The sequence below is a fragment of the Athene noctua genome, chromosome 5, assembly GCF_965140245.1.
Source record: "Athene noctua chromosome 5, bAthNoc1.hap1.1, whole genome shotgun sequence".
Taxonomy (NCBI): Eukaryota; Metazoa; Chordata; class Aves; order Strigiformes; family Strigidae; genus Athene; species Athene noctua.
Window position 1 is genome coordinate 59,925,678 of NC_134041.1, and position 24,745 is coordinate 59,950,422.

The 24,745-nt window shown below is 43.1% G+C and overlaps 1 protein-coding gene across 2 annotated transcripts in view; it reads right to left on the minus strand.

Moving 5' to 3' along the window:
- The window catches only part of PDZD8 (PDZ domain containing 8), a 62,081-nt gene extending 60,771 nt beyond the window's left edge, over positions 1 to 1,310 (minus strand). Inside the window, exons 1-2 of one of the 2 annotated variants that reach the window (XM_074907818.1) lie at positions 939 to 1,310; positions 262 to 845 (exon numbers count right to left, since the gene is read on the minus strand). In XM_074907818.1, the coding sequence (XP_074763919.1) occupies positions 262 to 845; positions 939 to 1,184 (830 nt within the window). In that variant the 5' untranslated portion in view covers positions 1,185 to 1,310. Of the gene's footprint in view, positions 1 to 261 lie in introns of both variants that reach the window. The other variant, XM_074907817.1, reaches the window with a different exon arrangement.
- Positions 1,311 to 24,745: the final 23,435 nt, after the last annotated feature.

Below are 24,745 nucleotides of genomic sequence, written 5' to 3' on the forward strand. Positions count from 1 at the left end.
ATCTTTGATACCTACTAATTCTGCTGTTGAGTTACACGTAGCTCAGGCCATGTCACCACCTCACCGTGCAATGGCTTTTTCATCTATTATAGGTGGAAAGCAATGCAAACCTTCATGGAAAGCTTTTGGTATCGGCCAAGCTATGTACAAGTACCTCTACTGTAAAGGTGACAACAAAAATCTCTTTCTACCTAGTAAGAGCAAAACAGCAATTCTAAAGCACGCAACCCAAAGAAACATTGAGGACACAGGACATCCTACCTGATTTTATAATTGGGCAAGGTGTGCTTGCGCTTAATAACTTTCTTAAACTGGTTCACAATGATGGAAGTGAGCTGAGGCATAGGCCTCCCTTCAAACTGAGACTTCACTTCAAAGAGTATCACAGGGTCATCCATAAAAGAGAAGGACCAGTGTGTGAAGGGCAGGCGTGTGAAGACCAGCTTCAGCTTCCCCATCACCCGCGAGATCTTGACAAAGAGGTAGGCCGACTTGCCAAACACCAGGTCGGCATCGATGGCCAAGTGGAAGCCACCGTTGTACTCCAGGTCTACCTCAAAGCCCAGCTCCTCGGGGCAGCCCTCTTCATTGCAGACCACCGGCCGAATGAGTTTGACAGCCTTGAAGACAGGCAGGACGTTACCAAGAGAGACGTCCCTGAGGCTGAGCCCCTCCAACACCTTTCCTGTCATCTTGGCCTGAAGTAGCTCCTCAAACTCAACCTTGATCTTCTTGGTGACCCAGTTCCTGACCAGGGCCGTGTCCCTGAGCTCCCTGAAGAGGAAGAGGAAGATGGCATTGAGGAAGTGGCACGTCTCCTCGCGGGAGGAGGGAGCCGGAGGGGGCTCTGGCTGCTGCTGCTGCTGCTGCGGCTGCTGCGGCTGCTTGGCGCTGGGCTCCGGGCCCGGGGCGGCGGCAGGAGCCGCGGCGGCGGCGGCCGGCGCTGAGGCTGGGACCGGGCCGAGGGCCGGCTCCGGAGACGCCTGGCTGCCGGCCGGCTCCGAGCCCTGGAGGTAGTCCCTGAGGCTGTGGTCAGCCGCGACGCGGGCGTAGACGAGGCCGTCGGAGGCTCCGGCCGCCCCAGGGGGCTCCGGCTTCTTCCTGTAGAGGAGCAGGAGCTGGAGCAGGAGCGTGAGGAAGCAGCCGGCCAGCGCCGAGAGCAGGATCACATAGACCAGCAGCATCCTCGCCGCGGAGAGCGCCGCGCCCCGAGCGCGCTGCCCTCACCGCGCCGCCGCCATGGCGGGGGCCGCGCCCGCAGGCCGGCGTTTAACGGCCGCGGCCGCCCGAGGCTGCCTCATCCGGGTCCCCCACCGCCCTCTCGGCGGCGGCGGGCAGGGGGCGGGGCGGGGGCGGGGCGGGGGCGGAGCCAGGGCGGAGCCAGCCAACGGGCGGTGCGGCTTTCCCCTCCGTGCCCTCCCATTGGCGGAGCTGGGGAGGGCTCCGCCGGGCACGTCACGGCGTCACTGCGCGGCGGGCGCATGCGCGCGGGGAGGGTCTGTGCACGCGGGGGGCGGCTCGGCCGGCTGAGGGTTGGGGGCTGAAGGCTGAGGGGTGAGGGGCTGAGGGCGGGCCGGGCCGGGCCCGGCACTCGCGGCGCTCCTCGGCCGGTCTCCTCGGCAGCCCGCTGCCGGGGCGCACGGGGACGCGCACCGAGCGTGCCAGTCCCCCGAAAACCGTCCCTTGGGAGGGGCCGCCGTCGCCCGCAGCTGTAGTTCAGGCATCTGAGCGGGGCGGGGGGGGGCGTCCCGCCGGTGGGAAGGTGACCGGTTTCGTTGGGCGTTTCGTTGCCCAAGAGACGTAGGAGGAGCGATGAGAGAGCAATGACGTTCGGTCTTCTTAGAAACAGGCAGGTGGATGCTGCGTGCCCCTCGCCAGAGCAATTGTACTTAAGAGACAAAATCTCTTTTTGTGGGAATTCCGTGACTTCCTAGAACTTCTCTGTTTCCTGCTGATGAGATGCTTTTTGCAAAATCTGAAAATACTACATAGATGACATTTTATCAAGTTCTGCTATTATTGGCGATAAGATATAAATCTGTTTTCATCCTCTTCAACTATTTACTAATGCTTAAAAACTGTCATTGAATAAATAAAGTTAAAAAAAAACAAAACAAAACAAAACCAGCCAAACATATGGAGGAAAGGAATATGAAGAAAAGAAAGCTGAGAACTTTGCGCAACATAGTGGTATTTCAGCCTGCGATGCACATGAGATCGCAGTAGTCTTGTGTGTAGGACCGAACTGCTGCGGCAGCCTGGGACAGGCTGCGGCTTCGCTGGGGTCAGAGCGGTCGGGAGAGGAGGGCACCCCAGCTCCCAGAGCGTGCATAGCGCTCTCAGGGGAGGCAACAGATGGAATCCGTGCAGGAGGCAGGGCAAGTGGCAGCCGATCAAACTTGAGGACCAGGAAAAATGGACATTTATAAAAATTGCTTTAAAAGCAATGAACAAGGCTAGAAGAAACTTGACACGAAGCATGGCTAAAGTCAGTGGGAAGTACATGTATGGAGACACTTCAGGAAGTCGTTTTGAACATTTTTAGAGACTAACCCAGAAGACCCATTATATTGAAATTTGGTTTACAGAGCTGTCATATAAAATAGCCATATCTGTTACTGGCAAATATTAACATACTTCGAAAGGAACTATTATTCTAACCCAGCAGACTCATTTAAAGAACAGAGCAAAACTGTATGTACTGCTGGAGAATGTACTATGACAGCTGCACATTGTTTTTCCAGGTGCTTCCCTGTGTCAGGGGTAGTCTTTCAACCTTGAAATAGAAGTTTTATAATTTCTGAAAGGCAGCCACAATTAAGACAAAAGTTACTTAAATGATAAGGCTTGGGGTTTACACCTGTTTTTATTTGTAAATATCTAGCTAAAAGGTTCTTATATAATATTTTAACATAATAAAAGAAGACTCAGGCTCACATTGTTGATTATTGGTTTTTGCCAACCTCCAGAACTACTAAATGCAAACAAGAGAAGAAAATGTGAAATTTAAATGCCAGGAAGATAAAAGCCCTCTTCCCCCTCCTCCTTCATGAAGTGTGTGGGGTGGGAGGATTGAAAAGCTCTTAATGATGCAGTGCTGTGGTTTGAAACTAGAGATTCAGAGTATTAATTTTTTATAGGTCTTGTGACTGAAAGTTGAAATGCCTGGGTGTTTAACAGAGCATTTCTATAGAAATACCAGAGAGGTCATTAGTCCCAACATTTGCACTGCTCTGGTACAGGCCTTCACCGTGCCTAATACAGGCATGTGTGCTAAGAACAGAAAGGTTTTGGATTTGCAACTAAATGGCTTTTCAGATAAGGAGTAATATATTCAGAAAGGCATTAGCAGCCTTGGTTTTGGGTCAGGAGGAACAGCAGGAGAAAAAAAAAGTCATGTTGCAGATGTCTGAATTAAGTATTTTCTTCTGTTAAAGAAGCAGAATAGGGAATTTGGCACATTTTGTACACCTGATGACAGCTTAAGAGCCTCTGAAACATTCAGCTCGGTAATCACTTTTCTCCTTTCCCAGGAACATTTTCCACAGGAGCTGTGTTATCTTAAAGACACGTTACGAAGCAAGAATCAGGCTTGTTTTAGCATTTTCAATAAGAATGAAAGAATAAAGAGAAATAGCAGCAAATGCATTAACATGAATAAAAAAGGATGCGCAAAAACATTACATAGAATAGGATTGCAATAGAGCAAAGAAAATTACCTAAATTTGTCAGAGGAGAAAAAAAAAATCTTAATACCATCTAAAAAGGGCCTTTAAGAGCATATTTTACTTTGGCTTCAGTTTGGAAGCTGCTATTTGCATTTTCTGGATGTCTGGATAAATAGAAAGGTGTATGCAATCTCACCAATTTGTGCCCTGGTTACACAGAGCTTTGTAAGACTGTGTAGAATATATTCAACTGTTTGCACTTTGAACAAATGGAAATTATCAAAGAGGATGCAAGACATGAAAAAAAAAAAAAAAGACCCTATATGTATATTAGATTTTTTAAAAAATACTAGGGGAGAGTGTATTATAAGGAAAATTTCACCTATATTTAAACAAGAAAATACTCTTTGCTTTTGCAAATCAATTTAGGACATGAAGGCAACAAAGCTTTACAGGTTTGTTTTACTGTTTGTCGTACAGTGTAGAACTTCAAAACCAATTTTCAACATTTTGCAGGAGATTGCAACAGTGATAGTGTGCAAAGATTGCAAAATATGTAATTTAGTAGAGAGCAAGTAGCATAAATTCGCAGATGGGATGTGTTTGAGCCAGTTCTCCTAAGCAAAGAGTAGTGACACTCTGGGAACATTTGTCTTGATTCATCTCATTCAGGACTGGTCCAAGGATCTTTGGGTTTAGGAGCATTTTTAGTTAACCCCAGACAGTAGGACCAGTCGAAGAGGCACACTCTAAAGTTCACGTCAGGGCATCAAGGAAAGACACATCCATATCACAAGATTAGAAAAGCAATAACAGGTTGAGTTTTTTTCAAAATTACCAAGTAGTCTAAATAGATTATTTTTCAAAGCAGGAAGTGCTGGGTTGTTTTGTAATGAGTGGTTTTAGTAATTTCCTTCATCACTGGACTGGAGTCATTGCCTGGTTTTGTAATATCTGTTGGCAAAATTATTTCATTCTTTCCTGGACCTCCTGTTGTTTTTGTATTACATCTCTTAGAGACCATAATTAGATTATCATTCTCATGGTGCTGCATGAAACAGGATTTAGAAAGTGATTAGGTAAATTTATGAGGAAAAAAAAACCATCCACTAAAGGCTATTAAATATAAGGAGTGCTGGAAGTTACACTGGTGACAGACTACTGGGTGATATTCCTTTGACTGTCCTCAGGCATCTACAATTTCAGACAGGATGCACTACACAGAGAGCAGCTGGTCTGGTCCAATTCTGAAGATATGATAAAAAAATAAAGAAATGCAGTGATCAGGGCTGCTTCCAGTTCCAGATCTGAATTCTGTCAAGCACAATGCCATCCATTATCAGGTGATCCTACATTTTATTGCAATGAACCTCTTTAAAACACTAAGGCTTTAGATTATCTGAGCTTTCCTTTAATGCCATCTAAATTCTTTTTTTTTTTTTTTTTTTTTTTTTTTTTAATTCTGCCCTTTGAAGGGCCAGTTGCAGTATGCATCTGCTCCCAGTGCTGGCAGAGGGGGCTCCCCCCCATCTCCGGCTGCTCCCTGGGAAGACTTTTTCTGTTCAACTCACCTGGAGAAACTCATCTGTCACGACCCCTCTGAGCCCATTCCTTGCACAGAAGATGGTCCATCTCTCGTGGCTCAGTATTAATTTCTGAATCTCTCAAGTATATTTCACTGTTATAAGGTAAACTCCTTCACTGAGAACTGGAATTAAAAAAAACCAATTTGAGCAACTCAATCATATTTAGGCTATATTAGGGCTGTAGAGAACCACCAGCGCATTGTTAGCTGGAATGAATTGTTGGATCCATTGAGTTGCATGCATACATTTATCCTACTGAAAAAACAGACCCCCCCAACTTTTAGTTATTTTTAAGGATGGCAACTGAGAATGTCAGGCAGTTTTATTCCTATCCTAGAAATGACTCACCGTATGAATTCAGAAAAGGAAGCTAGAGCCATGTTTTCAAGATTGGAATGCATATTAAATGTTGCTTTTTGGTTGGATCCCACCTGAGATGCCTAAACTTCCATTTTCAGAGTTAATGAGAAACTACAGAGTTTAATTTGAAATTGTGAATAACTGTGTGCAGCAGGAGAAAAAAACAGCCCAAAGATGCAGATACACCAAACTGACATTCACTTTGGAAAAAGAAGAGCTTTTTAACTTCATGGCTCAATTTACCGATCCAGTATGATCTGTCACACAACAGGAATACTCTCATGGTTTATGAACGGCTTTGCAATCTTACATGCAGCAAGTAAAGCTTGAGTTGGTTGGTAATAGTGGCCTAGAGCCCAAACAGTTTGGATCAGAACATGCTAAAACAAAGAGAGTGCGGGTTTGCATCCAAGGTTTAGTTTGGCCCAAATACAAATCCAGTATTTTGACTGAAGCTCATCTTTAATTATCATCAAAAGTATGTTCTGCTTGTTTAATCAAGAGCTTAACATTTTGGATGTAAAGATGCTTTGGATACTTACTTCAAGAGGCTCATGTTCAAGCTTAAAGTATCATGGCTCTTAATTAGGGATTCTGTTACTATGTCACCCAGACCCTGGCTTTATTATATCATGAAACAAGATCCTCCACTTAGGAACTGTAGCTCTCAGATAACTTTTCCAAGATTAAAAAAAAAAAAAAAAAAAAAGGGGGGGGGCATTTTAACTGTAAATATAACAGATTCAGGCTTTTTATATTACCAGTATCCAAGGCAAACTGAAGATTTCCTTTATTCCCTGCCTGCTGTTACATCTTAAGTCCAGAAACTGTTCTTTAATTTGCAGACACAAGTCACAAGTGAGGCTTGTCACACGTATTTTGCTTCTTTCTGCATTTGCTTCACTGACTTCTGGTATTCATGTACATGTGAGCTTGCTTAAGCTTTAGAAAGTGATATGTTTGGGACAGTTATTGTCATTTAGTGTTCACTCAAGTACCTTTTCCTTACATTCTCTGGAGCAGATTCACTATCCCTCTTAAGAATTTCAGTCAGCCTCCCCGAGGCCCTCTTGCATACTCCCAAATTGTCTTTTTCGGAGTGGATATTGTTTTAGCTACTTCCCCTAATACATTTCAAGTATAATTACACTATGATCAATATGTTTTAGATGTTCCAGAACCTCACATTATTTTTTTTAATACTTGGCTCACTTCCTGGATTAGTCCAAAGCAGCCTCTAGCTGATGGAGAGGCTTCAAGAAACTGCATTAAAAAGCAGTTTTGAGTTTGTGTAAGGATTCAATGGCTAAAGAGTTAATACACACTTCAGGGATGAATGTAATTTTTGAGATGAGGGTCTCTGTGAGGCTTTGTGCCTCACTTGCCCTTCATTAAAAGTGTAATTCCCTGCATCAGTCTGCAGGTAGTTGGTTACTGGGCTGGAGTTTCTGCCTCGGGTCCTGGCAGCAGCCGGTCGCAGAGAGTCTGCTCTGTCTCGTTAGCCTCCAGATAAGCTCAGCCAAATCAGGCCATGGCGAGAAGCTTCCTCCCTTCTGCTGGAGGTTACCACCCCTGCGGTAAGGTCAGGGATGAACACATGTCTGTGCTGCAGCCATTTCAGTGCAGAGCTGAGACACTTTATTAGACTTTATGGCCATGAAGGGGGGATGGGAGTGGCAAAAGGGCTGCGCAGGAGGAGTGGGAAAGAACTGCCTGGCACTTCAACAATCCAAGCCCGAGATCTGTGTCCTGGTCTCGGGAGAGTGCTTACTTGTGCAAATACTCAGTAATCCAATTTCACCAGCTACAGTCCTGGGATCAGTGACAAGCTGTGGCAGGTCTTAGGTTTCTGTAGCTGCTCACAGCTCCTGTGTATCCTGACGCTGGCTCAGCTGGAAAGAAAAACTAAATAAGGGCACAATAGGGGATTTGAGGGAAGCTGCCCCAATTCCCCAAGCCAGAAAGAGTATCTCAGAAATTTTAGCCCAGATCCATGAGGTTTCTTGGACAAGGAAGATTCTGGGATTTCTCTGTTAATCCCCTTTGCCTCTGATTGCTTCTAAGTTTCATACATGGTATCAAACCACTAGAAAGGAAAAAAAAGGACTTTACTGGTCAGCTCATCCACTTACTTTATGGAGAAGGTGTGGTCTGTAAGTGCAGTGAGCAGGCATGCCTGTATACTGCCACTCTGGGACTCCTCGGGCTTCTCAGTGCTTATAGGCATCCACATAGGGCTGTATGTAAAAGCTGTCCATCTAAGCATGTGTAAACGTGTTTGCAGAAGTGAACCTCTCACAAATGCTGAAGAGATCCTTTCATTTTCCCTCCTGTTTGCTCAGCCCTCCCTCCCTCCTCCCAACCTAACACTTTAAACTAAAATGAAAATAGCTTGTTCCAGGCAGTTGAAGCTAGACCAGGCATTTTGATGTAAATACATTTGAGGGAAAAAATTACCTATTTTAGAGATGAGTCTGACAAGTACTACGTAAAGAAACAGTTTCCACAGTTTCCACCGCAAAGCTGGAAGATGGCCATTTCAGCTCTGTTCCTTGTATGAACTCAAGGCCATTTAAGGCATGAAAAAGTATCACAGAATGACAGAATCACAGAATCAACTAGGTTGGAAAGAACCTTGAAGATCATCTAGTCCAACCGTTAACCTAGCACTGACAATTCCCAACTACACCATGTCCTTAAGTGCTAGCTACTAGCAGTAGATTGGCTTTTTGTTGCATGATCTTTTGTATTGGCAGGAGGGTCAGGAACCGTTAACAGAAACACTTTATTTACATGTTCTTGTTTCTGTACCTTCCTACTAATGGATTTTCACAACAGTCTTCCCATGCCTGTGTTGGTGGTTCTATAGTCAGAGAATGAAAAGAAGCATGCGGACTCCCATGGCTTTACACATGTAGTTTTATTCCCTTCACAACACCTTTTTTCACAAATTCAAGTAGCTTTTCTTCAGGAGATGGCCCAAAGACCATGTTTAATGACAAATAATACTCATTGCATGCATATCTGGACTACATATTGTAATACATACACCTATGTGTGTATATGTAATACATATATCAATCTGGGCTACATGTTTGTAATAACATAAATTACTCCAACCATGTAAACAAATAGTTATATTACTGAAATCTCTGTAAATACCATTAGTAACATGTTTCAGCTGAGAAAGCATAATGTTACAATTCCTGTCTTTCTCCTGTTAGAGTTTATTTAATAGTCTGGTTTCATACTATGCTGTCTGCACTGCTTCTGTTCGGAGTCTGTTCAGAGCGAAGGCAAACACCAGCCAAATTTAAATTCACCCAGAAACACAACCTCAAGTTTCTCACTCAAAAAGTGACATCTGAAAGCAACCAAAGCAACTCGTAGTTTCACAAATATTTTGCAAGTTGGAAAACTGTATTATCTCTGTAGTAACAGAGATCTGGCCTTATTCTTAGACACTGAGGCTGTGCCACAACTTTTTCACACTTTCTACCTTGTTTATGCATAGGACACTGCAGGGGAATGGGCTAAATGAACTGCCTAGACAAAGAATGTATAAAAAAGAAAGAGGGAAATATTAGGGGGGTTCTAATATTTGGATTATCAGTAAAAATAGATAAAAAGCTCTAGCAGAAGTGTGATTTAGATTGGTGTTCTTCATATTCACTTCCAAACTACTGACAGGGAAAAAAATTCAAATCCTTCTTAACTGAAGAATAATTCCTCCACTTTCGGGAAGATTGTATTCTTATAGCTTCCTTAAGCCAGAAGGCAAAATTCATGTATATTCACACAGCTTTGGTCCTGTTCAATATCCATCCTTTTTGCCCCGGGCACCCAGTAATGTTAGGGATACTGGATAGATGACAGGGTGAAATTCTAGTCTGTGGGCTAAAAGAAGTGAGGAATTTGTCTGTTGTCCTCAGTATCACAGCAAATTAGAAATTCCTCCCACTACCAGCCTACAACTTCTCAGTTATTCCAATAACTTTAGAAGCATGTCTCTAAAACCACATCTGCCTGAAATGCAGCCTATACACTTCTATTTGAATTTACTTATTGAGCTCTCGGTCTAACAAATGGAAAAACTGAAGTAAATATTTTCAATATGAAATTTAAAACTTCTCTGAAATAAGCCCTAAAGAAGCTTGGCTTCTTGAATAATATCTGCTAAAATTTGTCATCCGTACAAGGTTATTTAATCCGAGTCAATATTAAAAAAAAAAAAAAAAAAAGCCAGGAAGATGAAAACTGTCATATAAAAAGTGAAACTGAAGTTCTGAGGGCTGCATTTCAAAATACTGTTATTTTTATTGGAATGGGTAAAGCTTAGAATATGGTAATGAAAACTTGGAGGTTTTTTGCCAAGATTTTGACTTAACCACTTTTGATCAGCAATGTTTTCTCAAAACCATTTAAAAAAAGCAGTCCGTGTAACTGCATGGGCACCCGCAATACATTTTCTGCCTTCACTGCTGTGACCTAATCAACTAGACTTAAAAGACAAATAAAATCTTTAATGCAGTTGTTATTTGAATGCCATGTGTTGAAACTACTCAGATTTAATCGAAGAGCTCCAGATGCATGTACTGCCAGCCATATGAATTATAACCCTTATTTTTATCATAGGATTGTTGCATTGATCACCCCATTTGCAATGATCCTAAGCACTTCTGCTTCAGAAAAGGCAGAATGTATTAAACAAGGGATATCTGCAAGGGCAGAAAACTGTTAATGGAGTACTAAAACTGCACGTTTACAATTTTTTAAGAGTTGAAAAACTTAGTAAACCTCCTCTCTAGCGTTGTTTAGTTCCACAACCTGTATGCTCCTACATACCATCTCATACAAGTAGGAATATTGTCAGCTTCTATTAGTCTGAGGGAGAAATGTTACCTGTGTGGAATATTATCAATGCACATCACGTACAACGGCTATAATAAAGGTCTCCGTAGCAACATTAAGAACAGTTATTTTTAAATGTTCTACCTTAGTCTCACGTTCATGTTTTTTTAAATACAACTGTTAACTGTTTCCACTGCAGATGCTGCTGTGAGCTAGTCATGCAACAAAACTCCTTTGTTGAGGCTTGAAAAGATGATCCCTGCCTTGTTTTTCCACAGATCACTGCAGGCTTGCTTTCCTTTGCAGTCAGTAAATGTCCACTAAATATTGCATAATTATTTATCAACACACAGCTGATCTGGAAAATGAACCTGTAAGAGCTCCCTTTCTTCTTGAGAGGAGGAGGAAGGGGAACAGAAATAGAAAGGATCTAAGGAGGAAAACCTGAGCAGTTGTGGCTGAAGATCCCCCCAAACCGGTAGCACACAAGCAGTGGAAAAAAGGGTAGAAAAGAAGAAGCTGGGGAGACACATCATGCTCGGGAGCGGGGCTGGAGGAGGCAGAGTTAGCAGGTAAGGTGGTGAGGAGGAGGAGGAAGCTGGAAGGCACCTCCCTGAGCCCCCATGAACACTGCAGCAGGAGGAGTAGCCGATGCCGGAGCACAGCTTGGTTAAGAGAGGAAGAACAACAGAAAACAGCTGGGTTTATCTCAGGGATCAGAAATGGCTACTTCTGGAGGAGGAGCAGGAAGGATGAAAATATTATTCTAAGAAATAAAGCAGCACGTGGGTTTTTCTTGCATACTCCTCCTTCAGACCTGTTTCCCCAGAGCTTCGTCCCCTGTTGATTCCAGCATAAAGACCAAGTTAAGGCTGGTGTGGGTTCCCAGACCTCCTCATACCCAGAATTTTTCTTTGTTATCTCAGGGTAATCCTACTGATTTTCCCTGGTTTCTCACCCCTGCAGAAGGCAAAGCAGTTCATGGAGGGGAATGCAGATTTCAGGCAGGTAAAACAGGTAGAAAGCAGGCTAAGCTCAACCCCATGCTTAGAGTGGTAGTGGGGCTTAATTTCTGAAAGGCACAGAAAGCTCTTCTTTTTCACTGTTAACTTCTTAAGAGACAACCAGCAAGAGCCAATAATAGAAATAACTTATACACTGCTGTACACAGGGGTGATATAAGAGGAATAGAGGCATATGTTGCAGCTTTGGATTTCATTAATAATATATAAATATGCATCCTGGGTAAAAAAAAACAACCCTCCTAAGTTTGTTAATAGACTTCTGAGATGCTAATCTTTGTCTCATTAAGCTAAATGCTTAAAACGTAGTCTGGCAATACTGATTGTACCATGCAGAAATCATCTACTTTGGAGGGAGCACGAGTCGGGGAGCATGAGACTGTACTCATCCGTTATCTGCTCTATTAATATACACACGCCTCTGCTCGACCTCTGGAGCAGCTTAGGCACAAAGGATGTCACAGGTAAAGATGTGAAAATTACATGGTAAGAAGGATGACTGTAAAAAAAGTAGGGGGGTTTGACAACAGGCCTTGTCAAAAACAGGATGTCCATAGACAGGTAAAAGGAGTGAGCTCTTCCCATGTTTAAACGTCTTCAAGGCAGGCTGAGGTTTTTAACAGGGATATACCAAGAGATGCATTTGTGCAATAGAATTGCCTGGTGTGGGGGGAGCTGGTGTATTTGGGCGTTCCTCTTTTTCCCTTCTATTAGGAAGGGAGCACGGATTTCTTTGGCTGGCAATTGCCTAGAAAGTTCTCCTTCAGAACTATGTCTCCCTTTCACTGATAGCCTCCACTGTTTTAGTGGGAAAGCCTGGGAGAGAGCCTGTTGATGGCAATTTGGCTGAGCATCCCATATCTCTAGGAAAAGGGCAGCCATCAGCAGCTGTGTGAATGCTTAATGTAATCAGTACAGCTACTAGCCAAGCGGGTGGGGGAGGAGGAAAGTATCTGAAGATTTAGGACCAACTGCAAGGATCCCTGCCAAAGAGCAGCTGGACAGGCTGCTAGCTGAAGCCTGTTACACCATCGCGGTTCATAACCAAGGTAATTGTCTGTGTTTGATTTTACACAGGAGATTTGTGGGCAATAATACTTCCTCCGCACCAGTTGCTCAGCATATCTGATGCTGTAACATGAGCTTGCCTGCTTTCTTGTTGGTTAAAAGGGCACCGTCAAGGACATTTTCAAAGTATGTGCCAAGTTATTTGTGAAACCCTCTCAGAACAGTAAAAATATTGCTTTTCCACAAGGCCAAGTTCTTCTTTGCTTCCTACAGTTATTCTCATCAGTGTGATTCTTCCCACAGTAACTTTCTTCTTAGCTTTTTTTTATTGGAAAGATGCATTTGCCGGAGCAGACTGTTCACTTGACACAAAATAGGTGCCATTAAGAGCAAGTTAAGGTTCAAATTTAGGTGAAGGAGGAGGTCACAGATGCAATGACGATTTTAAAACAAGTTATTGCTGCTCTACCACACACCATCAACTTTTCCCTTATACTTCCTCCACTTTTAACTTTTAGTAGCATTAACAGTAACATACCAGTCTGTGGCTGGTTTGCATTTTGTGGTTTATTGTTGTTTTGATTTTTTGATACAAGCATTACCTACAGAAATGGGTTTTGGTCAGAATTAAGCAGCACAGCACTCCCTTCACTCCTTACTCATCGTTCTGGCTCAACATTTCATTCCTGTTTTATTCTGTGTCTGGGCTCAACCTGCCCAGCTTCCAGAGTGGTTTTGCTTTGAATCTGCCCCATCTCAACATTCAAGGAAGGTATTGTAATAATCTGGATACCAAACACGGAGAGAAGGACAGCCCTGCTGGAAGAGCTTGTGCCAGGATTCCTGCCCTGGCTCTCACCACAGACCTCAGCTGAGTTGCTTCACATCTCCAGAAGGTATGCTGTCACCTGAATCCTATGAGAAGATGATGCTTGCCTCTTCAACCTTAAAGTCACACCAGTAAGATCAGGATAAATGTACTTACTAAAATTACTAGCTGTTTAGATAACTTGGTCATGTAGGCACCTCTGGGGCAGCTGGAATAAGTATCCTTAACCTTTATCTCTACTAGTGGGCTGAACATAGCTCCTGTTGGAGGCCACAGCTGCAGGAAACTGTGTTATGTTCTATCGAAGGACCACAGGGCCAAGTGAGGGTGCTGTGGTTGCTCACACTACATTTTCTTTTCCTGTGGCTTGGTGACTCATCTTTCACACTTCCTTATTACCCTATTTACCGACAATACAAAGTACCCTTTTCTAATAGAGAAGCATTTAGAAGCACTGGGTTTTGGTAAACAATATAAAAATTATTCTTGCTAGCCATTAGGAGTTCAGGTTCACATTTTTCTGATGAGTGCTTGAGAGCAGCCCTGCGGAGAAGGACTTGGGAGTAGTAGTGGATGGAAACCTGACTATGAGCCGTTAATGTGCGCTTGAAGCCCAGAAACCCAGCTGTGTCCCGGGCTGCATCAAGAGCAGTGTGACCCACAGGTCAGGGGGGATTCTCCCCCTCTACTCAGCTCTCGTGAGACCCCCCCTTCAGTGCTGTGTCCAGCTCTGGGGGCACCAACATAAGAAGGACATGGACTTGCTCAAGTGGGTCCAGAGGAGGCCACAAAGATGATCAGGGGCTGGAGCACCCCCTGTGAGGACAGGCTGAGAGAGTTAGGGGTGTTCAGCTGGAGAAGAGAAGGCTTCAGGGAGACCTTAGAGCAGCCTTCCAGTACTTAAAGGGGCTGTAGAAAAGATGGAGAGGGACTCTTGATCAGGGAGTAATAGGACAAGGGGTAATGGCTTTAAACTGAAAGAGGGTAGATTTACATTAGATATAAGGAAGAAATTTTTCACTGTGAGGGTGGTGCTCAGAGTGACTGTGTGGGCACAGGTTTCCCAGAGAAGCTGTGGCTGCCCCCTCCCTGGAAGGGTTCAAGGCCAGGCTGGATGGGGCTTTGGGCAACCTGGGCTAGTGGAAGGTGTCCCTGCCCGTGGCAGGAGGCTTGGACTAGATGATTTTTAAGGTCCCTTCCAACCCAAACCATGCTGTGATTTGTGCAGACACACTTCCTTTCCATAGCCCACTGCTTAAACATGTGACCCAACTGTTTATACTTTCAGCAGTACCACTAATGTATTTAGTGCTTCTCTAGTCCAGAATTCATGGATGGATGGTGAGAATTTGAAATATCTGATCCTTAGCATCTGAAGATTTCATGCTCAATAAATTTTATGCATTTCTTTCTTCCTTATTTTTGTCTGAGAACAAAACTTCCAGTGACTTTTCTGTGATTGCCTTGGTTCATTCTGCTTTAGTTGATGCCTGTTTGCTGATTAGCTCATCTAAGGAAATTAAGTCCTGCATTGGTCTGGCAGACAGTGCATATGTTCTTGTGTGCTGTGATGAAGTAGCAGGTGCAGAGCTTGAAAAACATACCCTATTACTTGTAAATGCAATAAAGATGCCAAGGAATAAATTGCAATATATTGCTGGACAAATAGATCCAAACAGGCTATTGCTAAACAGGTACTGTAGAGTAACACAGCTGAGTGGATGAAAAAGCACATAGAGGATGGTAATAATCAAAGAAAGTACATTTTCTTGTAGATAAGAAAGGAGAGTACCCTCTGCTCATATTACAGATACTGGGGTTTGTGATTTTCTTTTTTAAGGGTTTTTTGTTGGATTTTTTTGGTTGATTGGTCCTTTTTAAACCATGTAGAATATATTATTCCAGGACATTACTTAAGTGCTTCAGGAATTAACCACATAGAGACTCATAGCTGCACCCCTCAAATTTCCTGTGACATTAAAAGCCTTACTGACTAACCAGCACAATAGAAATACTTATCCTTTATTCAGCTTCTTCTGGAGTTACTCTTGGCTTGAAGAGACAAAATAAAGTCTAAAACTTCATCCTCACAGGTCTTCTGGGACATGAGGCTCTAAAACCTTGCACTTTCTGAATAGCAAAAGATGCAAAGCCAGCCCATACTTTCTCCAAAACAGATCAGCATCTGCACATCAGCATGTAAAACAGAACAGCATAGAACATGAGATCATTAGATCTTGCCAAGATTTGTCCAGTCAGGCTTCCTGTAATGTGATACTAAATCTAGCAACAGAGGAGTACTGGAAACTTAAGTGCAATTCCTTCACAGGCAATATTATGCCATTATATCTTGTCTAAATGGTTGGTTTCAGTACTACTTATTGATTTTAACAGGAAAGCTTTGTAGTTGTGTAGGCAAACTCAAGCAATCATTACAATGAAGAAGACTTTCAGCTTCTTCCTTTTTTGCCTCCAGATTGAGTCGCCATTGATCTAGAATCAGTACAAGGAGGCATGTCCTCATGTGTAAAAATATGCAGCATCGGATGACTTTTTTTCATCTATAGCTAATGATGCAACTGCTACCTTCACCAGGGAGCACAACCCTCATTTTTCAAAAGCATGAGTACATTTCCCACCACACAGTTGAGTTCCCTCATCTGTAGATAAGTAAAGCTACAGTTAACTCTTTTCTGTGAGAGGGGTCCTAAGAGGACAGTTGAGAGAAAATAAAAGATTGCCAGCAAATATTACAGTTGTCTGTGTTCAAAAGAACCTGGGAGAGGTCCACTTCAAACCAGCATTGAATCCAGTCATTGAATGCGCTCCCCTTGCAGGATCTATGTATTGTGGTGCCACCACCACCAAGAAAGTAACCCATTTCCTGGTTGCCTCAATAAATGAGACTTTTCTGGACAGATGCACAGGTTTTTTAGCATAAGTTAATGGAGAGTTTTGTACCTTATCAGTCCCTCTGTATTTCTCATATGTGTTCACAGGGTGCTGGGTTGATTACATGGGCTGCAGGACAGACTTAGGGTCAGTGCAGTATTTGCTCCTCAAGGTATATTCTTGTACATTGTTTGGATTTCTAGTGTGCAAAGTAACAGAGATTTTCAGAACAGGGATGAAGAAATCCTGCTGGGGAAAAAAAAAAAAAAAAAGCAACAGGTGAAGTATTATAGTATTAGTTCACTTTCTACAAACTCTATTTTCTATTTTGGTGGTACGGTTAGAAGAATGAGGCAAAGGGCAAGCTCCAGCCTTCCTGAGGTGATTGTATTGGTAACAGTTGCTGCTACTTTGGCCTGGTACTTGCCTTCCAAGTGCCAGCATGAGACCAGATACCAATAGAGTTTTATTGTTTCAACCGTGCTCAACACAAAGTGGCATTGTCAATTGATTTGGGCAACGCTATAGCATTACTTTTTTTTTTTTTTGCAGGGGGGAAGTTGTCAGGAAAGAAATAAAACTCTATTTTCCTCCAACAAAGCTTACTTTTCAGGAAGCTCAAGGGATTCCACCTTTATTTCTTGCTACAGGAATTAAAAAATAAAATAAAATGGAGACACAGCCAACAGTTGTTGGCTATACAAATGAAACATTTACCTTTTCCACACATAGCAAGGATTAAATCTATATGCTTGTATCTCCAGCAGGAGGTAGCTGTCATGGATCCTTCCCCATGGTGCTAGCAATCTCAAGTCTTAGAAAAAGACCAAGGCACACAAGCAAAAATATGCTGCACTCCAAGACAGTGCCGCAGTATATAACCAGTCCACAACCTTTCTTCTTTTCAGCCAGCAGCCACCCTCCATACATATTACTTCTTCTGTAGGTGAGTCACCTAAGGATCGTATCCCTGCCAGGGATTTGAAAGATGATTAATAATAATAAATACTTCAACTACCCCTTTTAAGATTTCATTTCTTAAGTGAAGTGCCAAACCTCCAAATCTCAAACCTCTGAGAAAGCAAATCTCAGTATTTGCTCTGAATTCAACCAAGTTTAATCCTATTACTTTCTATTAACCCCTGCTAGACTTACACTGCCTCATAAAGGCTCTGCCAGAGACCAATATTCTCACTTACACCCTTCTTCCTTCCTTTCAACCAACCTGCTCTGTCACCCAACCCAGCACTTATGACATAAAGCTTTTCATTTTTAACTCCTCCCTTGCAGCCTGATATTGTTCTCAGATGTTTTTCTGACATCTGGTAGTGGTAATCTGTTCACTCTCTCCTGGCTCATAGGATGTCTCACACCCCGTAACAGCAGGGTACCCAGGTGGTAGCTCAGAGCTACTATGGAGACAGGCACTGCTTACTTTCCCCTTCTGTTTCCTTAGCAGGAATCAAACCTCTAGATAATTATGAACTTTTTGGTCTGTTGAGCACATTAGAGGAGAGGTGGTAATTTTACTTCTGCAGTATTAATAAGTTCGTTGGATATCTTTTGGGAAGGCATCCCCAAATTTTCTGAAAGGAGCAGAATCTGGATTTTCTGAAGATACACATCTCTGTTAGAAATATGAATGATCCACCACATGACTGTAAGTACTAGCTGAGTATAAGTAGTTGTATGTGTTTGGTGCTTTACCGTTCAATAATATGAGCTTGCTGCCATCTGTGTCCTATTTGTAGCCTTAGCATCTCTTAATCCCAAATGAGGACTAAGCATTACCAAGTAAGTAAACAAGCATTACAAGAAATTTAAGAAGAAATGACAGCCATCCTGACAATCACAAAACAAAAAGCAGCATGCCAGAAGTGTCGATCATAATGTCCTTAAGCAACCATCCTAAACAGACAAGTAGGGTATTTTATTAGGCTGCTATCTCAGATGAAGCATCATCAGAATCCGAAAGGCTGGCTTATGTGCCTCTGCTTTTTAGTTTCAATACATATGTTTTCAGACTCTGTACATTTTGTCATGCCTTGAAGCATCCAAATTCTACATGTAAACAATGAGTAATGAGCAGGGGGTTTACTCCAACACTTCCCACAGCTGTGAATTAAAGGTTTGTATCTCTGTGCAGAATTTGTTGCTCAAACTCATAGATATAATACCCTGTCTCAGGCACAAATCAAGTACACCAATGCCATAAACCAGGCAAGAGCATTACCAAAGCCTAGGGCTCAAAAATGAGTGAGCTCCTTCAGTGTAATGAGTTACTTACTGAGCATCAGTGGAGCCAGATGCTCTCAGCCTGTCACATATTTGAGGAAAAATGTGTTCATTTAAATGTCAGCAAAAGAAGATTTAAGATAATGCATTTTTGACGTGTGTTTGTGAGGGTCTAGAAGTATGTATGTGGTTGAACCCCCAGCCTCGACGAACGCACAGTAACTCTCCAACCAACAATAACTGGATTATCTCTCCCAACCCTGAACTGAACCGCAGCAGTCGCTTCAGATCAGAATTGAGTGAGAGGCATGAGGCTGTCAGAGAGGATGTAAATTTAACTTTTTAAATCGTGAGATCAAGTGAGAAACAGTATTTTACTGAGGATTTACTTTACGAAGTCATAGTGTCAGCACTTTACTAAAGAAAAGCCTATTGTCTCTGAGGGAGAGCTGAGCATTTCCTATTGCACATTTAGTCAGGAGAAAATATTCTGTGCCTGGTTCGTGCTGGGCTGTTCCCCTGCCTGCACGCTGGGCTGGTTGGTATTTTTCTAACGCACCAAGAAAGAGAAGCAAGGTCTTTCCAAGTTCCCCAAATCATAGAAACCAGCTGATTCACTTGTCAGTGGCCTGGTGCACATTCCACATCAGGAACTAAGTCGCTCTGTGACCCTGGATCAGCAAGAAGTGAAGAAGGGTGGCTGCTGTCCAAGACAGTGCTCCTGTGTCTGCATGCTCAAGGTCAGGGAGCTATTTGTATGCTTGAAGTATGTACTTTGCTGTATTTAGCACTTTGTGGGTTGGAACACCATGATAACATGATAAGAAAAGAAAAAATCATGATGTAGGAAAAAGTCACGCATGACGTAGGATTGCCAAGTGGGACTTGAACATTTCTAAATCTCTGGAAATAATGCTATGAAAGTTTTAATCAGCGTCTGCACTAGGAAACTATTTCATACACATTTCCCTTAAAATAAAGCATTATTTCAATTCCCTCACCCATCATATAGAAACCACGACATCTGTATGACTCCAGGCAGTGCAGATAGCCCCTTTGTTCAGACAGCATTGCCAGAAGACATCTAAGAAGCCCAAGCAGATAAATAGAAACCATCTGAGAGCCACAAAGCCCTTTGAAAAAAACTGATAAAACAAGCTGCCAACCTTCATAGACATCCCAAGCTCATCCATAAGACCTTTACCTTTAACTCACTTCAAAACACCTTGTTGAGTGAATTAAGCTTCTTCCAAAGGCCAGCCCCAATGGGAGGGAACCTTCTTCATTGTGTGGGGCAGAACAGAGCAATAACTCCAAGGACAAGAAGCTGTTGCACTAGCCCTCGAAAAGGTGATCTGGGTGGATATGGTGGTTTTCTTCACTCCCTGGACAGTGGTACTTATAAAACCTATATACATTTTTTTGCATACAGAACACTTTTAAGGTACATGTAAGTAGTGGTAAATCCAGTCCACGCTGTCACAACCCAGAATTACAACAGCTGTCTGAGTTTGTGGCCACTGGATGTCACTACTGATCCATTTCAGAGGACCCGCAGATTTTTATGAAAGCAAAACACAACCCCTCCTAATTTGGAGAAAACGAAATATTATTTTACATATTATTATTGTTTATGAGAACTTGTCAGCTTATTTTCCTAAGTCAGCATAGCATGCCTGTCACCTTGTCTGTAATTGTGAAGGAAGACACACAGAGACTGTTTTCTTGCTTTGCCAGACAATTAGGGAAGAGACCTTGTGATCCAGGGGAAGAAACTGCAGCCTTTAGACTAATGACACCATGTCAAGGCCACTGTGGAGCAAAAGCATCTCCGTGCGGCCTGGGCTTATGAGCTGGGGAGGGAGGCAGGCAGGAGGAGGTGGTGGGACCCCAGGAGGCAGGTATGGATGTTGGGATCCTGCTCCATGCTTTCCTGGGGCTGTGCAAAGTGCCAGCTCCTCACCACCCTCTTTTTCTGCCTCTTCTACGGAAACAGTGTAGATCTGCTTATTTTCTTAGGGATAAAAGACTGATCCCATGTATTATAAATTTTAAAAAGTGTAGAGACCAAGCACCTGCCAGGTCATGAAAGATGAATTCTCTATAGATCCATCCCACTATGTTGGACACTTGCATCAACTTCAGGTGAGAGGTGGGTCTGCTTCTGAAGCCTTGCAATGAAGGATGTAGCAGAGTTGAGAGGACAAAAAAAATATTTTCCATTATATCTTTGCTCTGCTTTGTTGGCATCCCCACAGACAAGAGGGGAGACAATCTGACAGGAACAGATGAAATGGGGCACAGGAGAGGGAAGAGAGAAAATTACATCAAGGTTTGGATGAGACACTGAGGTTTTATGGTAAGGAAAGGGAAATTAAGTTGATTCTGGAACAATCACATAGAAAACATCATGAAACCAGGAATCAGCCTTGTTTCCCTGAGACCTCAGACCAGATCATATGCATTTACACACTCAGTGCAGCGCTCTGGAGGGTCTGACACCACTCCCCAGCCCAGCTGGTGGAGTGCTCTGCTGAATGCTCTGCCAGTCCACCCTGCACCGCCTGAGTATCACTTCATGCTAAGGTTGCTCAGTACTTCTGGGAAGAAGGTCCCGTTTCCCACTTGGTATAGCTTCACTAAACTTCCAGCATTCAAGCTGAAAATTTGTTAGATTTTCTGCCTCAAGCAGAAAAACAAGGGAATAAAACTATTAATCTATTTTTAAGAAAGAAAATTGGAAGAGAAATCATATATACTCAGGAGAGACTTCTAGAGATTAATAATTGGACTCTTCCAAGATTTATCCCCTTTAGGCAGGCAGGGGTCCCCAAGCCATTTAAAGACTGGGTGACAGCCTGGGAGGAGAACAGAAAACTGGACCAGACAGCTAGAGGGATGGAGAGTTGATTTACACACAAGGTGGAATTAAGTTGTAACAGGCAACTCAAAATTACTGCCTTTGAGCTCATCCTTGCTGCCTTGAAGTGTTTTGAATGGAATTTTTAGAGTGGGTATTCTGTTTGTGAGCCAGTTTGTGGCAGGGCATTGTTCGGGGTGGTTCAGGTATTTTCAAAAGCAGAGGACTTCTGAGCTCTGGGGTTCCCAAGCTCCATTATAGGCTCTCAAAGAGGAGAGCATGGCCTTAGAGCTCCTCACCCAGCCCAGGAGCTTGGTCCGGTGTGGATTACATCAGCCTGATGAATTCCTTACAGTGACATAGCCAGATAAAGATAGCGGTGACTAACACCCAGTTATCTAATGGAGCTCTGGATCTAATGGGACTGAGCTAGGGCTCTCCCCGTTGTCAGGCTCTGCAGCAGCCTACCAGCCCACTGAGCTCATTGGAAACCTGAGAAATGCGTCTGATTTCTGCTGGGAGGTTCATTTTGATTTAATCAGTCTGGCATTGTGCCAGCATAAAAATTTCCTCTCTGAAATTTCCCACCCGTTTCAGTGAGAGCTAAAGGATAACCCAAGAAGGTCTTCTGCACAGGTTCTCTTTGCCTCTTATTTCCTTACACATGGAGCCATATTAATGCCATGGGGGAATGGCATTACGTGCAGAGATGTATTAATGTGTTGGGGAATGAAAGAATTACTTACATGTCACAGCAGAGAGGGTATACGGAGCAGGTACTTCACTTAATCAGCTGACTGCTCAGAAAAAGAAGCAGCAAGACCATGCACATGGGATCCATCTGTTTCCTCTGCTAGTGGAAAAGCTACTTTCTTTTTTACGGCAGTGTATCCAGTGAAGTACAGTTCACTTTTCCAGTGTGATTGGGAGTTTGGCTGGACAGAGGAAGAAAAGAAAAGAAAAGAAAAGAAAAGAAAAGAAAAGAAAAGAAAAAAAAAAAAAAAAAAAAAAACCAAAACCAAACCAACAACCAAAAAACCCAGTCAGAAGAAACAAAATGCCATTTTGGCCAAAATTGCTGTGTCTTTCCAGACCCTGGATTTATTTCTGTACCCTGGGAGAGCCAAGCAGGCAGCAAAGCTCAGCTGTTGCACCTCAGTCCCAGTACATTGCAATGCCTGTAGGGTTAAAAGCCTTTTATATTACAGAAATAAACAAACAAGGTGAATGGCTATTTGGAACCAAAGGCAGCAACCTTTACACCATGCCAGTACATCTTTCAACTCCACCAGTAGTCCCATTGGTTTCAGTAGGATTACTTGCAGAGTAAGAATCCGCTCAGCCTGAGGGAGGGAACTTGATCCCTTGTTTTCAGCTGAAGATGTAAACTTTGGGGCAAGGATCATTTTGATTTCACAGAGGCTCAGTTTGGCTCTCGCTCAAGCCAGGGGAAAAGGTGACCATTCTGTAAAGCAGCATATTGCAGGAAAGCCATTTATCAGTCCAAACCAGGAGACTGAATATCAAATTTAAATTGCCTTTTCATCAGCTTCGTTTCACAATCACACTGTATATTAGGCTAGTAAAATTGAATTTTCCTAACAAGAAAGCAAAGAGGGAAGGAGCTGGCCAGAGCTTTCAGAGACACATTGGCAGGATCCTTCCTCACCCACTCCATCGGCTGGCAAATGCCTCCCTAAAAGCCTTAGCACTGACTGCATGCTTTCTCCCTCCTTTCCTGGAAGTGTTGTTTTGTCCTGTGGAAACTCAGATACATATGATAATATGTCAGGAGTTCTCACCAGCTCTTCCCAGGAGTGTTATGAGAGATGCCAGATGATTATCTGAGGCCTTCCCACCAAACCCACATCTTCAGGGGGACGCATGGAGGCTGGCAAGATAGGGAAATCCTGTGGCCAGAAGCTTTTGGAGAGAGCAGTTTCTCCTCCCACTTGCAGAGGCCACACTTAAATATTTGTGGTATCATAAATATGCTCTTCAGTGTGTGCACTAATAGATCTCCGGAACACATCTGGGTTTGGTGGCTCACGACCCTTGGGCTTGTGCAAAGCAAGGTAAGAAATGTTCAGTGTGTGTGTGTGCCAGAGGTGTTGGGTGGGTATCTGCTGGGCTCAGTCCCATTCTGTTTGACCCTATCCTGGTACTAATACAATCTGCTACCTCTACAGCTGTGGGAATTTGAAAATAGCAGGTTTTTATCACTAACCTGGGTGACTGTATCTTAAATATTACATATAAGGAGGAAAAGTTAGTACCATAGGGAGAAAACTTAGCAAAACAGACCTCTAGTGCCTTACAGGTTATGTAGCCACTAACTCATGCATGAAATGGACATAAGATATTCTCAAATTTGATTACATAATCATAGCTGATAATGCCTTGCTTTTACCCAATACAGTGATTTTATGCTAAAGGGTGTCACTTACATAACATGGTGCTAAAGCCTCTATCTGAAGTCTTAATTCCCTCCTTTGGGCATATTAAAACTCCTCCTTGGGGAGGAGAACTTCTCTTTCCCCCCATGCCCTTGCTCTCCCATGCTGCTCATGGCTTCAGAGAAGTCTCTTCAGCCTCAAAAGCTGAGGTCCTTCCTAAGAAAAGCAAAGTTAAAGACATGCTGTAGCCTTTCCTTGTAGAGGTTTGGTGTAACAAGACAGCAGTCCCTCAGGGGGAAAGGGATTGAGGTTGATTTTAATGATTTCCTTCATGTTGAAAGGAAAGTTTAAATAGATTTCTGTGCCCTGAATGTGAGAGCAGAAGAAGTGATTTCTGTTTAAGTAGGTGTTAGGAGGTAGGAAAGAGCGTTGTAATAACAACCTGTCTCATAAGCCGAGGAAGTGAGATGTTGAATCTGTACCCAAACAAAGAGTGAACCTGAGTCACAAGAACACTTTGTATTTATAGGGCAGCTTTCATCGGAGAATTTCAGAGTGTTTTACCGACCTGGAGAGCCAGGGGTAAACATACGAACTTACACCGAGTCCAGCTTTCCTTGGCGATGTCATGGAGCCAAACAGTTAAGGAGCACAGAGCCAGGGGCTGTTTCAGTATGAGTAAGAGGACAGATTTTGGCCCCACATGCTTAACTTTCACATCTCTTTTCCCTCGTAAGGTCAGCTTTTGTTCCACTTTATAGATGGGTAACTGATGCGCAGAGATCCTATGGAGTTTGTCCAAAGTCACAAATTGAGGAAGTTAATGAAAAAGGACCCAAGAGTTTTGACTTTGTGCTCTAACCCCAAGGAAAACTTAATTTGGCACTAGCAGCTGCTTGATCTTTAGGGCTTCTGCATGAACAGGGAGTAGTTTGCTTAATGAAATAATATCCCAGGCACATATGAAGAGCAATTACTTGCTCTCATATAACTCTCATGTATTCATCTAGAAAAAATGTTCATGACTCAGTCATCTGG